We start from the raw sequence: 18882 nt of genomic DNA, 5'->3' as shown, positions 1-18882 counted from the left end.
TTGCAATAATATACACTTAATGAAGTCACTTATCTGTGTTTGACACATACTTGGTAAATGTTTCCTCTTGCAGACTAACACACTGTGTTGGTGTTTTTTAAATGAGAAAATGTGATAATTTGCCTCTCCCTGATGTGTTCGCTCTTCATCTTCAAGAATGCATGAGTAATCTGTGTCTTAATCTTGGCTTTTAATTCATTAATTTAGTCACTAATACTTATGGGCATTGTTTTATCCATAACATGTGATTATTTGTTAATATTTTGACATTGATAGACAGCTAAAAAATGCCAAAAGTGAGTGCAGAAGTGCAATAGACCATAAGTGATTGACCCAAAAGGAACATTTGTAAATTATTCTGCTACGGTCTTTTATGGCAGCCGCTCATGCACATGCTTAAGGTGAACACTAGAGGGCAGTGACAGATAAAATTAATTCCCTTAATCGATCACTATTTGATTCACTGCTATTATTAAAAAGTGAAATCTTCACAAAATAACAAAGTAAGTTATCATGAATTTATAAGAAAAATGACTCTCATAAAATTGTTAGCGTTCATCTCCTTTACAGTTTCTAAATCGGTGTTTTTGTTTTGGTTATTTTCCTCCACACAGCCTTTCTCACCAGATGGTGGTGCAAGCACTGTGTCTTATGAGCAATTAAAGGCAGAAATTATTTCCATTTCTTTTGTGGTGCTGAATCTAGGCGATAGACCTGCAATTTAAACACTTCGCAATGTCAAGTTTTATTCTTGTATAAATTGTTAACAGTGTTTTTATTTATTTATTAGTTTGTTAAATTCAGTGACAGATGACTGCACAGTATTGGTTGTATTTATTCAAGGCAAGGGAGGATCACAACAATGAGTCCACTTCCTCGGCTGGATTTTCTGTAATTCGCAGTCCATTGCAACAGGCAGCAAATAAAGCTCTGCATGCTTTGGAGGAATTAACCATTGACCCGATGTCCCCTATCTGTAACAACTCATTTTTAATCAGTTTAAAAGGAAAAAAAAAAGAAATTAAGTAATAATTAGTCTTAATTTATTAATATAATTAGCATTGTCTGTACTCCCCAGTTATTATATGTATTTATCATGGATGTCAATTACAAAAAAATAATTACATATATATATATATATATAAAGCTTGTTATTTCCTTGTGAGAAAACATCCGCAAATGCTCATGGAAATATAAACTATAAACTACAGGCCTTGTGCTTGTGTTAATTTGGTTAGTGGTCCATAAATAAAAGACAAATATGAAACTATTTAACCAAGGTTAAATTTCACAGAAACAGTTAATATAAAGCTATAGAATGGATGGATAGATAGATCGGTAGATAGATGTGTATAATAGTTCAGTGTGTTATTGTCCTTTTTCTCGGCGAGCCCACTGAAAGGCGGCTCCATCAAACAGCGAAAGGTGGAGAGGAAAGACGCGCTTCCCCATCCGCCGAACCCCCTGCTGTAGCTGACAGCGAAATTACATCAACCGCACACCAGATCCTATTCCCGTAAATTGAAAACTTAAATTGAAAGCCACCTCAATTTAGGGGAGGTAGTTTGTGAATTCCAGAGCTAAGCAGTCTCGCCCCAACATGATCTATGGCCCTTCTCTCGTCCAAACTCCATTTGATGTATGGTCTGTATTATCTAGAGCGCTGTCTTACATGATTCTCTTTTATCGCCAGTATCGGTGACAGATTACACGTTGAATTCAATCAATACAAACTTTATCTACCGAGCTTTGAAATGTAATCTTCCCCCTCCGTCCTGACACTTAAGCAAACACACAGGGCGAGAGGAGCCACGGTGGGCCTCTCGACTCCAACGTGCTTACTGCCACCGTGACTTCCTGCCAGCAGAGTCGCTGCTATTTCCTGCCGCTCAGCTGCGTGTGCCCAGTGGCTGAACCCCCGAAACGTTGGTCACTCGCTCTCCAGTCCTCCCACTGTGACTCCCACTTCATCGCCCCAGTCCCGCTGAGTAATTGTAATGAAGCACAATGGGCAGGGGTCCAGTGAAGCCAGCCCTAAATAGCCGCTCATGACCAAAAACAAAAGCTAAAGGTCACCGAAACTGCAAATTTCCCACTCCAAATTTCAAAGCCGCTGTTGGAAACTGTGGCTCCAGCATTAAGAATTTGGCATGTGATGCGATGTTGCAGCACGTTGGCAGATCTTGTTTCAACCATTGACGTGCAGCCAGATGAAAAGGGTTTGACATAAAAATGAATTTTAGATATAGGGTTATTGTTATATTAGGGTTATATTGTTGTTCTTGTATTTTTTCTTGATATGTTCTATATACATATAGAACATATAATAAAGAATACAATAATAAATACATATAAAAATCCCAAATATCATTGCAAATATGACATGCATTTGTTTTTGTTAATAATTCCCCTAAAAAATCTATTGTCTTACCTGAGATGGAGAGCTTCTTCACATCTTCTGAAGTCACACACGACATGGTAGGCCTATTCTCAAAGAGAAGTGAGGAGTCTCAAGTGCAATATTAAGATACAGGTTTTCAGAGTAAAAAAAATTAAATAATTTTTTTGCAAATGTGATCTCCATTTGATGTACGACTGAAATGTGTATATCATGAAATCTCTCTCGTTGTTTTACACCCACACTCAAGGAAATATTACGCTTGACATTTGACCCCAGTGCTTGTGATCGTAACCAAGCCGATAACTTTGAGCATCTTAGGATCAAATTGTCAGAGGTGGAAATCCAAGAGCCTACTTAGTGCTGCTGGCGTGTGCTTCTCGGCCCCCATTGAAATCGTTTACTTAATGTGGCTCTGAAAGAATGGTTAAAGAACGACGACAAAACAAAGTATCTGTAAGAACACAGACTGGCATTAGGAAGGGACCTTGCTGTGGAGGAAGGAAAGAAGACATTTTATTATATTCATTTTTATTTTATTCAGTGGAATTCGCTGGTGTTTTGAGCGCTCCTCTGAGACGTGGGGGGCCGTGGGCGTAGTATTTAGAATAACTGCAAAAACACTCGGTCCACGTTTATGTGTTGGTCTGTGTGGAGTGAAGTTTGTTTTTACCTCACGGTCTCTCCCAAGCACGGCACTGGAGTCGTCGGTGGTGGTTGTTTTTAAAAAAAACCCCATTTTATTTATTTATTTATTTATTTATTTGCTTGATTGTTGTTGTTTGTTCGTTGAGTTTATTTCTCATTTCTCAGGGAAGACCAGAGCTACAGGGCAGAGTTTTAGACACAGGATAGGGGTGGAGGGTGGTGGGGTTTCAAAGCCTGGTTTTGGGGGAGACGTTCTCGCATCTGGTGGATGGAATGAGGGTTTAAGCCATTACTGCGATTAGAGCTGCCTCACTATGATCTCCTGAGCTTGCTTACTGCCGCTAATAGCTGTTTCCTCTCCATTTCCATCTATCGTTTCTCCTCTTTCTCTTTCTCCCTCCCTGTGAATGATTTTTATGCTTTGCTAAAACATGTGGGGGCGTTTGAGAGAGGATTTAAATGCAACGACCCCCCCCCCCCCCCCGCTCCCCACACACACACACACACACACACACCCACCCCTCACCCCTCCCTCTTCTTTCTCTTTTTTTTATTTTCCTTTCTCGGTGAATCTCAGTGTTCTTTTCTGCGAGCCTGTGATGACGACAGGGCAGCTTTAAGCCTGGCAGTGCCCACGGCAGGCTGCCGTCTCAGCGCTGCCCACTCTCCGTGGCTCCGCTGGCGTGTGGGAGAGAGGGAAAAAAAAAAAAAAAAGCGAGGGTGGGGTTCCTCTGCAGCGGGGGCCCTGTCATTCCCAGGAAAAGCCTACATGAGTCCACCCATGCAGGATTCCTTGAAAGGTCTTGGCGCTGGGGGAGAGATGTGAGAGTGCAACGAGGGGGGTTTCGAGTGGAGGGGTGTATATTTAAACGTCGGAAGGCGTCTCCTCCGTGACAGCACGGGTCTAGACGTGAGGCATGTGATGTCTTTCTAATTGTGTGTTCGCCGCCGTCGTCGTTGGGTGGGTGTTTGTCGGATTACATCACAGCCCTCCGCCGAGATTTAGGGAGTTTGATTTCCTTATCTAATGTTCCCCCTTTGTCATCTCAAGGGCCCGTTAAGCCGCCTCATGACCCGCTCCGTTCAGTCACTGTCCACTTCTGTTGAACAAGTAAAGAAATACAACCTCTGGGAGCGGTGGCCCTGGGATTGATTATGTATATCCAGCGCCGCGGGGGAGAGGGGCAATAAGCTAACTAATCCGTATTTCTGCCACCAGGAATGATTTACATGTTGTGTAAGATGTCCCGTGTCATGCAGACCACTTGATCAGAACGAGAAGTATTAATAGAAAGCTGCTACGGTGTGAAGTTTTCAGCTTCGCCGAGTTGAGGGAAAGGAATCAAGAGACAAAATCAGCAAACTGAAGATGCCACATTGGCTTCTGTTATCTGTTGTTTTCCCACTCACCTCAGCTCACCTTTCTTCTCTTCTCTCCTCTCCCTGTCTGCTTTTTTCGTTCTTTCTCACCCTCCTATTCTACAAGAATTAGTTTGACTTTGTAAGCCGCCCCTTTGTGCCCCATTGTCAGGGCCGCACGGCGTTCCTTTGCTGCGCGTTCCGTCTCCGAGCGTAGGCAGCAGTGGTTCTGCTCCGTCTGCGGCTGCGAGTAAAATATGATTTCAATTACCATGAAAATGTATTGTGTTATCAATGGGGGATAAGAACAGATTAGAGGAGATCTGGGGTGCTCTTGTCGGTGACAATGGTCAGGTTTCTGCGCAGGCAGAGACGCCGGAGAAAGTGATTCACTCTCTGACTAGAGCTCTGGAAAAGATCAGGTGGTTTAGGAAGGTTCCTGCCGAACCGTCAAGATGAAGGAGGTTCCCGACACTTTAAGACACTATTAGGTGAAGGCAATATTGTGACAGGTCAATGCCATTAAACAACAGTCCTTAAAAAAACTGCTGCTAAGTTTTTGTGTAACGTGTAGATGTTGAGATTCTTTGCTGATTTCAAACAGCAGAAAAAACAATATGATTGTTAATTAGATCCTGATTTCAAAACAAACTCCCAAGTATAGAGTCAAAGGCTGCTGCTAGTTGCTGATATAAATACAGACTGAACCTGCACCTTCTGATTAATATTCAGAAAAACACTATCCTGTAATTTCACATACATTGACTGCGAGGTCTGTTCAAACAGAGACTCATAATCTGCACGGGAAGTGCATCCGCTGCCGTGGATGCTTAGATAAACATACAAGATTAAATTTCTATTTATGTGAGTCTTAGAAACCTAACATTTGTCAGGTAATCACTGTAAGAACTAGCAATCGACTGGGTCACAGTTTGGCTTGCTGAGGAGTTAATTTAACCCACGTTTCCAATGTGATGGGTCCATCGTGAATATCTGGAGGCTCATTAAGCCCCAAAATGCAACCTAGAGTAGGGGGATTTTTTTTGTTAGCAGTTTAAAATCCAGAATTGTCTCGAGTTATAATGGTACAAATTTGTTCACGTTGTCTTCCAATATAAGGATTTATAAAATAAATTCAAATATTAATGCTAACTCTCCAATTAAGTCATTAATTGTACAATTTCTCATCATTAGATCACTGCATCATATTTTTGCATTTAAACTAGTATAGCTACTACTACTATAGCCATCATGTGAATGGAAGCATTTAGTTGTGTAAAATGACACCACTCCTCCCCATCCAAATGATTTTTACACAAATACATTTTGAAAGTGTTCAAATGATTAAAATAATTATTAAATAACTGTACAGCCAGTGCAGGAGGAATGATTTCAGCGAGGAAAACCTTTTTCCATGTTCATATGGACACCAGACTGTTTGACACAGACTTGAAAAATTGTGAACCTACCTTTTAACAGATTAAGCCAAGCACACGTCGCATTAAATCGTAGAACACTTGCAGTGATTGGCTGGCTTGTAGCTGCTGTGGTAGTGGGCAAATCACATGTCACATTAACTCCAAGAACGCTTGCGGTGATTGGCTGCAAGCAAAACCATACAAATAGTATTTTTTTTTTCTATATTTGGGTACAAAATGGATTGAATGCAGGTATTGTTTGACTGGAGAAGTTTCGATATTACTTGGTATTCAGTTATTTCGGTCGATACCTTAAAGGTATTGAGTACCAATACCCAGCCCCAATTTTAAACAGGCATGTCTACTGTTGTGTTCAATGTGTGCATAGAACTAATTTCATCGATTTTTCTTTAAATTCCATTTTTTGTTGTGTTTTTTTGAGTGAGAACTAAGTCGTTGTAAAGTTTAAAGTGATTGCATAAAGTTTCCCTAAGCCTCAGATGCATGGCTTAGTGGCATTCAGCCAAAATGTTTTGTGCCTCTCGTTTGTGGTCCAGCGCAGGGTTTAGTTACACTTGTGTCCCAATCCTCTGATTCACCTTCTCTAAGAACAGCTTCAGGGCTGCTCTTAGTGCTTAACTCTCCATAATGCCATCCCCTTCATCTCCTTCCTGGTCTCATTGTCTTAATTCTGGATGCGAGCAAAGTGGATGAAATTAAAAGGGGTTAACACACACAGCCCAGAGAAGAACAAACTTGTGTATAATGTATAGTTTACTCTTGCTCCTCGTCAAATTGCTTTATATACTGTAGTTACTTTATAGTAGGTAATCAATGTTTACTCTGTGTTTGAACTTCGGTCAGGTAACTGCTAACTGCTCCGGTCGACAGTAACAGCCAACATGACAGGCGTGTTCAACTGGCGGCCCGCGGGCCAAATGTAGCCCTCATATTATTGCAGACTGGCCCTATGAAAAGATTTGACAGCTAGCAATGAACTGCAGATACATTCATTTCAGAAATACCTGTCGGGCTCAAAGTACCAACAACCATGTGACTATACAGAAGCAGCATGGATTTAAGAATATACAATCTGAGAAGGCCTACAAATGTATCGGTTCAAGAGATACTCCAGTTCTTTTTTGAGGATTTTTTTTTTCCTGATTTAGCCAGATTCAGACAAAAGGTGGATACCAATTTCACCCCTGTGTGTCTGGTACCAAGATAGTGATGGGCTGCATGCTAACTGTTTTAGCACAATACGGGACTGCAGATGGGATCAACTAGCCTAGCTCCTGTGAAAAATCCCTAAAAAACTGGAGTGTCCCTTTAAGTTGGTTTTTTTGTAAATTGATAAAGATAATTTGAAGAATATGAAGGTGGTTTTGCATTTCATTTTTCTTTGTTTTACAAGTGTAAACCCTGCACTACATGTTATTAACGGCCATGCGCTGTTGATGAATTGATCCATCTCTGTGCATTCTAGCACAGGGGATGATCAGTGCCGAGCAGCTGCCACTTCCTTGTCATTCCTGTGATCCTGTAGTTTGGAAGCCGAGAAAATACTATGCAAATCATTTGTTAATCCCTTTACATTATTTGTTCCATTTCTCCCCTTCGTTTTCACACTCAATTTCTAGCGCAGTGCACTGACAGGCGGACACCCTCACATTCCTAATTCGTGGCAGAAAAAAAAGTCAGCCATCCATCCGTCTTACTTTAAGAACATACTTGATTTAATTAAGTCATTTGATTTATAAGATTTACCTGAGCTGTACATAAAGGGCACTCTTTATTTTCATCCCCAAAACCTTTACTGGGGAATTTAATCATTTTATACTGTACATGGGAAAATATGGATTTCTTTTTTCTGACATTGTTGTCATATTACTAAAGGATTATTGAGAAACCGTTAACTTTTGCATTTTGTCAGTGCGCATACAGGTATATTGTATATAGTTTCACTCATAGTTTCTCAATTCCGGAATATAAAACTATTAACTAACTATTAGGATCAGGGCGAGCAGAATAAGACGACGAAGTTCAAGTTAGGTACGATTTTGACCAGTGTCTTTCCGAACTTTTGTCGATGTTGAAAAATAATAAGAAAGAGGTGGGATGGTCTTACATCCAAGAGGCTTAAAAATGCAAAATCTCCAATAAGCCCAATTTTCCCCAGCCAGTGGTATCGCATTTCGGTGGGCTTGTGTTGATCGTCTCGACTGACTCACACGCCGCCCCTCCCCAAATAAAAACACAGGAGATTTACGTGGCTTTTCAAAAAATGTATCTCGACATTTATCCACTTAATCTTCTTAACATATTAAAGTGATTTGCTTTTACCCCTGAAGTGGCTGAAGCTCTATCGAGCTCACCGCCCCTCATGGCACTAAGACCTTTAAGAGGCATTGTGGACATTTTCGGCTCCTGAATAAGAGAAAGGTGGGCAGAAGTCAACCTGTTTCCTGAGCTGTGGAGTTTTGGCCAGCCTGCCGCGTGTCCATTCTTGCTTTTGTGTGTCTGTGTGTGTGTGTGTGTGTGTGTGTGTGTGTGTGTGTGTGTGTGTTTGTGCATCTTTTATTATTTTATTATTCCAACTGTTGCACTCACGTCAGTGTTCTTGGGCGCAGGGCTTTGCCAGCGCTGCCCACACTGCGGTGTGGAGGTTTGCAGCTCTCAGCTCCTGAGCCGAACTGAAAGAGGTTCCTCATGCAGTAGGTGTTGGCAGGACGCTTTGTTTCTCTCATTGAATGTCATGAGAGGTATGGATAATGAGAAAACCCAAGCATAACCACAGAGATGGCATGATTTATCCCAGAGCCAACCCTGCGCCCGTCTGTGAATTTTGGGTATTTTTCTAATAGACGATGTGCTTAACCTTTTCCAGAGACAGGCCGACGAGTCGATTTGCGAATCGGTGGTGACGGTTACAGTGTGTTTTGTGTGGATCTCCACTTCACGGAGCGGACATTTGAAAGGCCCTGGTCAAACCCAGGAACATCTCTTGTCATTATTTGGCACGCCGGTCGATGGATGCGCTCCAGGGCAAGGAATTTGCCGGATCTAATCAGCCGAAGCGGATGTCGAAACCGGGAGATATTTATTGTAGCTGAAGCATGAACCTATTCATTGTCACCATGATATTTAGCTTAATGTCAATCACAGTTTAATCAAAATTATCACTGTTAAAGTAGTCAAATTTCATATTTTTTCCCTTAGAAGTCCCGGGTACATCAAGGCATGACGATTTGAAGGAATTATTTTGGAAACGATATTTTATTATTATTATTATGATTTAGTCCCTGAATTCATAGTTTGTAAGGGAGTCGAAAAAGAAATGCTTTATTGTGTAGTCAACAATTTGCTTACGTAGCATTTAACTTTGTTTACAAAACTTTGTCTCGAAAAGCTTAATAAGTTCACATTTAAGAGAGGTGACTTAGTCAACACCCCCATGAATGTTAGACCTCAGCCAAGAAATGGAGAACACTCAAATGGAAAACAATTTGGGGAAGGGGAAGAAAGGGAGAAACCTGAAACAGGCAACATTCCACTGCAGCGAGGCGTGTAGCAGGAACCATGTTTTGTGGGCAACATACAATAGACAATGACAAAGGCCCACTGCACAACGGAGAACAGAATATGATCAGTGAGAGTCAAACAGAGGCCACGGTGCCATCTTTATTATCAACACACTTCCCCTTTGTGTCTCCATCGTCGTCCCGGTAGCCAGGCGTCACAACCAATTCAGTACAAAGACATCCAGCCACTGATTCCATACGCTTTGCTATTTTGATTTTGTGGGAAGGATATTGCGAGTGAATGGGACACTTTCCTAAAATGTTGACGGATATTTGAACTACCGGTACTTACAATAAGAAGATGTGTAAGGCCACGTTTTTTTACATTCTGCTCCTGCTCTCTGGACGTCACGCCATCTGAAGCAGGCCGAAAATACAGATACTTTACGATATTTTCAGTTCTATCTCACAGAGCATCCACATCTGTCAGCGGTACAAATGGAAATGAGGCTCTCCCGGTCTCTCACACTATGTTCCATGGTCTCTTATAGAGAGTTTTGGTTTTCTTTTTAGTTGAAATATCGCCAAAATACGCAACACTGAGTGTTGAGTTTCCTTTGGTATAATACCTACTACTCGTAGAGTTCTTGACCCCTAACCCTTGGACATGGCTGCGTGAAATGAATGGTTCACAGATTGTGGCTGGCCCTGGGAAGGACCTGTTCCCATCGCACAGCGCCACGCAGGCACACACTTCAAACAAACTACCAGCGCTTGCTTCTTTTCATATCACACAGAATGGAAAAAATTGATTGGAACTGGAAGGCTTAGGACCGGATTTTTTTCTTGAACCACTGCAGCTTAAATTTAGATTTTTTTTTTTTTTTTTTTCTTGGCTTTGTTTTTATTTCTTTGTCCAAATACTATCGAGTGGTGCTTCAGGTTCTTCCTTGAGTAAAAAGTTAATATTGTTGCGGAAAGGGAGAAAGGACTTTTTCTTTTTTTTTTTTCATGTGTGCAGGAATGTAGATTTCTCCCCCCCGTGAAATCCTAATTGTGCCTTGGAGGGCTGGTAGGGTATCTCGGCTCAGCTCAACGGGATTTATGTCTGTGTATGTTAGAGTATGTCTTTTAGCCTGAATGCGGATATAACCCTTTCATTGCACAAGCTGCCGATGCTTCATATTCGCCGATAGGCTGATCCTGTGCATCCGTAGCTTTGTGTTTTAAAATACATTGAAAGTTTTGTTTGGGCAGCTTCCATTTTTCAACTGGTTTTATGCATATATGTTGAGAGTTAAAGTAGATACCAAAAGGACTGCTCTCTGTGAATCGGCTACATGACACAATTTAGATTCTGAGAACAGGCATCGTGGATTTTTTGCAGCCAGATTGCAATAGGAATTAGCCAGAAAGCGTATCTCAGGTCAGGCTACTTGCACCTTTTCTGCCTCTCTTGAATTATTGCTGTGAATTCATCTGTGCAAATCCAGGATAAGATGCTATCTGCCTGCAGCGACGTATCCCCTCGGATTTGGTCTGTGAGACCGGCAGGTTATGGCTGACAGCTGGAAAAAGGATGGAAACGACATATATGCAAAGATTATTGCCGCGGTCATTAGTTGTCACTTGAAGGGGGATTAGCCGTAACAATCCCATAGGACGCTGGTACACCTGCCCGTCCTCACATCCAAGAGTCCTACTCCACTTTTCCCTTATTCCAGTATCAGTTTCAAGTGACAAAATGGGAAATAGCTGATTTATTCAAATGAATCATCACTGTTGGAAATGATTCAATATGTGCTGCATTCAGATGGGTGATATATTATTCCCTTGGGGAGAGTCAAAGATGGAGCTGCGGAGCTGTTTTATTTGTGCTGTCTTTATCGGTGTGTCACGCCGAGACGTTGAGCTTGTTCTCTATGAATGGACGAGCCCTTGAACCATAAACCTGCACCCCCCGATAACAGTTTCGGCATTGTGATATCAGTAACATTCTGTGTGATGTCCCCTCTGACAGCGCTAAATATATCAACATGCACTGAACGAGGGACCTGTCATAGAAATTATCTAATTTCTGTCCGTAAACTAAGAATTCCATCTCCTGTATTTCCAGTCAGCTTTGGAAGACATGCTGTAATTTCAATTAGAAACCTCAAATCCTAATTCTGAGTTCATCCGAGCCCTTATATTGATTTTGTACGGTTCTGGTACGGTTTTGCAGTTTTCTTTTTTCCTTTTTAATCCTAAACCTCGGCCTTCATATCGTTCGCACGGACTTCAGAGTGCCCCTGACGTTTGAGGGTTGCCACATCGTCGTAGGTGAGATCCATGCTCCCTGAATCACTCGGAGGCTGCGTGATGACATGGCCCTAATTGTCAGACGGGTGGGCTGGTGATATTGGAACACAGACGGTGCTTGTCTGTTTGAAATATTCTGTTTCGGAGCTTCCAAGCCCTGGGCACTCCTCGCTCCCAGTCTCCCAACACCCAGCTTCGCCCACTGAAACAAGAGTCTTCCATACTGGAAAATCCAGGCCTGTTAACTGGCAGTCTGGACTTGGTTCAGCCCACACGCCAAGCACCCCCTCCTCCTCCACCACCACCACCACCACCACCCCAATAGGCACTGGAGCTTGCCACCCCGTGCAGAAGCCTTTTGGTCGGCTGCCATGGATGGCGTCAATAGCATCTTCCTACACAGAAGTGACTGAACGGAGGGCACAAGAAAATGTGGGAATAATTTACACTTTCTCACTGTACTACCATCAGAAACCATAATTAATCATGATAGAAAAAATGTGGAAGCCATCTTGGCCGGTGAAACACACAGTGCCTGTGAACAGCGCTGACACCTTTGACGGCTCCAATGGCCAAACAGGAATGGGTGTCGAGTGAGTACATGCTTTACGTCGGAATATCCCCCCTAATCTATGCGTATATACAGTATATATACTGTAAACGTGTGTGTGTATATATGTGTAAGTGTGCATGTATGTGTGTATATATGTATGTGTATGTATATATGTATATTTGTGTGTGCATATATACAGTATATATACGTACTGTGTGTATGTTTATGTGTGTATGTATATATATACAGTGTATATATATATATATATATATATATATATATATATATCTCATGTGCTGTCGCGATAAGCCATATGTGCCTGTAGTAATTCCAAAATATTGCGTATTTATAGATCTACCTTAGATATCAATATGAACTAGCTGTTAGGATGTTCTCATATGTGATTTTTCAAATAACATTATATTTGTTAGCCTTTTATAAAAATCGCTGTTGCTGTTCTTGAAAATACAAATAGTCCAATAATTGTCCACACCATTTTATTTTCCTTGCATATATCAATTAAAATGTGCTATTAGTGTTGCTACTGTAATCTAAACAAATGGCTGTGAAAGTGTCAGATATCTGTACTTTTCAATGAATGACATGCTAGACAGAATAATTATGGACGTGGGTCCACCGCTGTAATTTACCCTGCATGACATTGTTGTGATTCCATGTTTTTGAACCACATGCCCAACATGTGCCTTCTGCTCGATTTAACATGGGCTGGCTCCAAAGTTCAAAGTTTGTCAGCACCTGGTTGCGTGCTACTTGAGAGTACCTGTTAATGGTAGTTTGTGTGTACGAGCCGGTGCATTTTGCAGGATCGCTTTCCTAGGAGTGAGTAGGTGTATGTGGTGCAAAGGCACCACTAGAAAGTGTCGAAAGCCTCAGCTAGCGAGATCGCATCCAGGGTGACTAATAAGCTTAACATGAGCACGGCTGTGTTCATAAGCACGCTGCGGTAAAAAGAAGTCTTCAATGTCGAGAGAAACGCAGAGATTGTTCCTTAGGCTGCTACTAATTCCATCACCCCCCTCCAGCTCCAATCAGACTGTGAACCAGTGCACTGTTAGCTATGGCTCCATAGAAGTTCCAAGCAGCTCCCCAGAAAAATGGCTCATCAACGCCGTTCAGGACCAGCTATATATAAAAAACATGTACAGAGTTGTACCAAACAGATATCTGTGCTTTGAAAAAGCCACTTTAAGCGATGGACCTGAGTCTTCTAAATGAAAAATAGCCCAAAAAGATGAAGGAGGCCTATTGTATGTCATAGCTTTCATAACTTCATTCATCTGTGTTTACATTTTATAATCTTAATAGATGTATACAGTAAAAGAACCTTATTTATGACTTTGACCATAAACACATAATCAGTATATTAAACCTTCCCCGACAACAAAGATCTGAACATCCGATAAAGATTACATCTGCAATTGAAGCCACTATTGCTTTATAAGAGACCGACATAGCTGGCGGGAAAGGCAAAGGAACAAGCTGGTGCCGTGCCAGGTAAGTTGCGATCGTAAGGTTTGGATCAACAGGGTTCTACTTTATGTCCAAACAGAATAATGATTAAGCCGTTATGTAACTCTTCAGCTCCACATCCCGATTCCGTCGTGATTCCTCGTGGCCTCCTCGCAGCTTATTTTCCATCGCGTGGCTCATGAAGAGAGGATCCAGTGGAGTTGGGATTTGTAGACCTTGCACATGTCCATCTCCACATGTGACTTTTTTTTTTTTTTTTTTTTTTTTTTGGACCACGTGGCTCTAAGAAGTGTGGATTTATAAGCCACTTCACACTCCAGTCCTGTGTGGGTGGCAGGCTGTGTTAAAAATAGCCAGATTTTGAGGTAGTGGGCAGTTCTCACTAAGAAGTGCATGAGACCACAATGAGGAATATTTAGCATCAGTTTAGAATTCCTCTATTTGATAGTTGTCAATCGTTATTTGAATGTATGCTTGTTAAATCATACCTGGATAAATTTTCTTGTACAAAAGGTTTATAAAAACAACAGAGGAATAGAATTCCTGTGTTCAGTAAATTAATATATATTTAAAATTTGTATTTAAAAGTTATTTTCTCATCTAGCCCATCTAGCCAATTACACTAGCTGGCACCGATGAGTCCAATGTCATTCTTTCATGTCTTTTTTTTTTTTTATAATAATGAAAATCTTTTAAGTTGAAAATTTAGTGTAAATTATGTATATATATATATATATATATATATATATATAATTTTTTTTTAATGTATGTATTTATGTATGTATACAGTATGTATTTATCTATTTATCTATTTCATGACTTAATCATGGCTGGATGAGGTGGAGCGGTCATACTTGGCACGGCCCCTCCCCTAACACTATATAAACACCAAGTCGGAATAGGAGCATCGCTGGTGAAATAAGCTAAGCTAACAGCCTGGAGTTGGGGATAAAACGCTGTTTTGGGAATAAACACCTGGAGTAAAAGGCGTCAATGAGACCGTGAACCCATTCCAAGTCCTGGCGCCGATCCTGTGGGTGCCTCCGGGTGCCATTTATTTTCACGATTTTGAAACCTAATTTTATATACTTGGCCATTTTTTTTATTCATTAAAATTTGGCTGCGTGGTAAATAACACATTTCTCTGTGGTGTGACAAACTCAGAACACAATTTTAAGTACTTGAGGGGAAAAAAATGGTCATCTGCTGCGGAAGAAACTGAAGTTTGGCTTCATTGAATTACATGCAAATTCGGCAAGTTACGAATTGTTTAACCTCTTTGCCAGATTACTGTGTTGCCCTTCACTACTGCCTGTGAAGAAACTTTGTGACGATGGTTAGCGATGGGGAAGAAAGAGGTAACAGAGAAAGAGTCGGAAGGGTGGCTGTTATTAATGACAGTGAGGACCTCTTCGCCCTGAAGGTTGCCGACCTCTAGGTGTGTGTCCGAGCCGTGTCCCCAAAAATGTCTCCGCTGGGCCTCCCCCCCCCTTCGATCCCGTCCTTCCAGACGGGATTCAATTACTGCTGCCGGGCCGACCTTTGACCTTCCTCCCCAGGATGAACCTCCTCCTCTGACCCTGATAGGACAAGTGCAATACACTTCTGTTAACCTGCCTTGTGACTCCCACGCCATCACACTTGGATTGTAATAGTTGATCTTGATTAAAATGCTCCTTATCAGAAGTTTGCCTTTCATGAATACACGTTAAAGTAGCATGGATTGTTTTATTCTATCATGGACACATTTAGTTCTCCAGTACAGTTTAAAAGGGGATATTTTTTCTCTCTATTTACATATCGATTTTTCAACCTTGCTCTAAGCCGCAGTCGATGGTTGTTAAGCTATCGCTGTCTCTTAATCACAACACAGATACCTGTTAATTACCAAACGGGTTCAAGTGTTTTCGCTGCTTAAAGAGGGATTTGGGATCGATGCGTTGCGCTGGCCGGGGTCGAGGGGCGAGTACAAGTTGACCATTTAATGAAACGTTGCGGGTTCCTCGATGGAGACGGGAGAACGGGGAGGATAAAGAGATCCGCGCGGACGACACCGCTCACTATCAGGTCAGGGATAAAGTGTGAACTTGTAAACTCACCGAGGGGCTTCACTCCCTCCTCCCTCCCTCCCTTTTTTTTTGTTAGCTCGCTCTCGCCCTTCACCATGTCATCAGCCAGCCGAGCCGGGCTCAGGAGCCCAGGCAGCTGAACGAGAGCGGCGATTAGACATCGCTCTGATTCTCAGCCCCAGCAGAGTTCACTCAAAGGTAAGTCAGGAGTTTGCATCCTGGGAGACGCCCGGCTTCCTCTCCCTTTGTTCTCTCCTCCCATTACTGTAAGCTACACGACTTTTCAATGTCATATCACCATCCACGAAGAATTTTTTTTGTTAAACGAAGAATCAAGAACATCATTATAAAGTAGTATTAAAGGTCTTATATGTGACCAAGAACCGCCAGGAATCTGAATCTGAGGCTGCGGTCCCAGTGGGCCGTTTTGCTGTGATCACAGCAGGCGGTGGGAGGTTAATCCCAAGAGAATGCCGGCTCAATCTCCCCGCCTCCGGCCGGCACCCGGGGCCCTCTCATCCCAACCTGCGAAAATGGCCCCGTTCAAACAGCGCGTCCTGGGGCCGACGGCTACTGACACTTCGGCCATGACGTACATGTGGGGGTTTCTTCTTCTTGCATGCCGGGTGGTGAAATAAACAAGTTAAGAGCGCCTATTTTGGTTCTGATGCGCTCCAGCCAATATCTGGTTATTTAAAACATGTTTTGACATACATTTAGTTTTGTCTAGGCGCTGGTAGATTATTTCAGATGGCAGAAATATGCATCTGTTTTTCCCTGGAGTCTTTTGCGCATATCTATGTGTAATTAATGTGGAATTTGACAGATGGAGGGGAAAAAAATGTCCCTGTAAAAGAGAAGGGTACATGCCACAATGTGTGAAGTGCAAGCATAGAGGGAGACTGGTGATTTTTTTGCCATCCGTGCCAGCTGGACCAGCCAGATTCTTACAGGTAGAAACTCAACCACAAAATAGATGCAGATATCATTGTAATTCAGTGCACATCGCCGCCTTGGCCAAATTCAGGGATTTAAATATATAAAACAAAAGGTACTAAATTTAGCAAAAAAAAAAACGAAACAACATCAAACTCGGTATATCGCCGTCCACACTAATGTACGTAAAATATACAATAAAGGGCAATTCCTTCCAATGCTAATTGCGTTCACCATCAAAATGAGAAATGTCCTGAAGTCATTTCTAATTTCGAATGGTTTAATGGTTAAATTGCCTCTCTGTGTTGCACATGTGCTTGTTTTTTAAAAACCATGTTATTGCTGAAAGTATCGGGGGTCTGGCTTAAATATTAGTGTAACTACGTTATCACAGTGCGTTTGCCTGGTAGCAAACACGCACAAATGAGGATTACAACTCCTGAGAAGGCAACAGGTCATGGTTGGTAAGCTGCCCAGGGGGGTCACTGATATAGAGTCACTTTTGACAGGCTGTGGAGGAGGCTCCATTGTTGCTGGTGTGTCTGGATTTCACCTGCAGGCGCTATCGCTCAGACTACAGTATTATCCTATTATTAGGCTTAGTTGTTTACGCTTATTACTGCTTGTCAGGTAGGCAGAGAATCCCACTGAAAATGTGTAGGGAAAAAAATACACGACTACTTCTTTATCTGGTGGAAGTACACTTAGGCTTAGGATGATTTCCGGGGTCCTTTAGAGAATCTGCAGATACAAACACAACGCAAACACTGAATTATTTTTACCACCCTGCAATTAATCATTTCAAATGTTTACTCGGTTTAGAAAGGTATTTTGTTTATCAGAGAAGGAGAATGTAAGAAATGCTATGTCTTTGTAACTTTTATGGCAGATTTTAATGTGTTTTTACCCCATTTTGCATGTAATTAGGAGTTTGACTTAGACTGGAGACCATTGATTGGTACAGTATCACTGTAGAGGAAGTGAACAAAATAATTAATGAAATAAAAAAGCCCATCATATGGTCTGGCAGATTTTGGGCATGGAACCAGCGATGACAAATGGGCTCTCGCAGTAATTCAATCTGCTCTTATAATTCTTTAACTTTTAGGGACAGACAGAATGGGATTTCTTTCCTGGAATTAAGCCGTCGAGTCAACGTCCAATAGCTGTGATCAAGTGTTTGGTTAAGATGCCTTCCTCGCTCACATTGTTTATTGACAGATTGGGGCGTTTAAAGATAGTGGAGAAGTGGCAGAATGTTACTGTGAATATGTTGTGAAGAAGTGGATCCAAAGCATTGACATTACAACAGTGTCACAGTAATGTTACATGAAAACAGAGTAGAAAAGACCTGCTATAGTCTCACGCATTCAAAGCAAACATGCCTCCCACTCCTGTTGATGTGTACACAATAGTCTGAATCTTCATACTTACCGTACATCGTATTGTAGTATTTTCCATTTTGTAAAATATTATTTTAACTTTGACTTTGGGCACTTGACTCTGTGTAAATGCTCGATACTGTGTAACAAACTAACAAATACAGTCATGAACTGAAATAAAGTTTGTTGATTATGGAGAAGTGTGTTAAAAAATAAGCAAAATGTAAATTAACGTACATTTGTGAATCTCTATGAGGGGAAAACATGTCACAACAGTTTCATCTAGCAAAATAAGTTTTTCATGTGCAAAAAGATTTTAAGCCCATTTAGCTGCGCTGGCTGCAGAAATGCATTAGAAATGGGGTTTGATGCATATTCAGTTATTGCCGCTGTAGGAAAACCTGTGGGCCTTTTTTGCATGTTAATTTAAATGCAACACAAACTTTATTTTTTTCTGTTTTGCAGAAGAAGAAATATGTCTTGATGATGGTCGATCCAGATGCTCCGAGCCCCAAGAATCCTACTCGTGCCCACTGGAGGCACTGGCTGGTAGTGGACATAAAGGTAAGGGCACTGTTTCCACCACGCTTCTATTCATTCTATACAGAGATTTTTTTCAATATATTTTTTTGATGATTGGGACCCAGACAGCATTTGTCCTTCTATTAAGAAACCGATACACCGCCAAATTATAAAGAAGTGTCAGGATTTTCTTAAATCGCTTCCATAATCTGTACTCACTTGGCATAGTTTCTGTTTACATCCGCACTGGCAACTATGGCAAAGCTGCAAAAGATTTGAATGGT

At 41.6% G+C, this 18882-nt stretch overlaps 1 protein-coding gene across 1 annotated transcript in view; it reads left to right on the top strand.

Moving 5' to 3' along the window:
• pebp4 (phosphatidylethanolamine binding protein 4) overlaps positions 1-18882 on the top strand; it is a 48015-nt gene that overhangs the window by 2078 nt on the left and 27055 nt on the right. Inside the window, exon 4 of the mRNA XM_080004395.1 lies at positions 18542-18640. Coding sequence (XP_079860521.1) covers positions 18542-18640 — 99 coding nt within the window. The remainder of the gene's footprint in view (positions 1-18541; positions 18641-18882) is intronic.

Source organism: Zeus faber, assembly GCF_960531495.2.
Source record: "Zeus faber genome assembly, chromosome: 7".
Classification (NCBI taxonomy): domain Eukaryota; kingdom Metazoa; phylum Chordata; class Actinopteri; order Zeiformes; family Zeidae; genus Zeus; species Zeus faber.
Note: the sequence above shows the minus strand (reverse complement) of the source record. Positions and strands in the feature narration are given on the sequence as shown.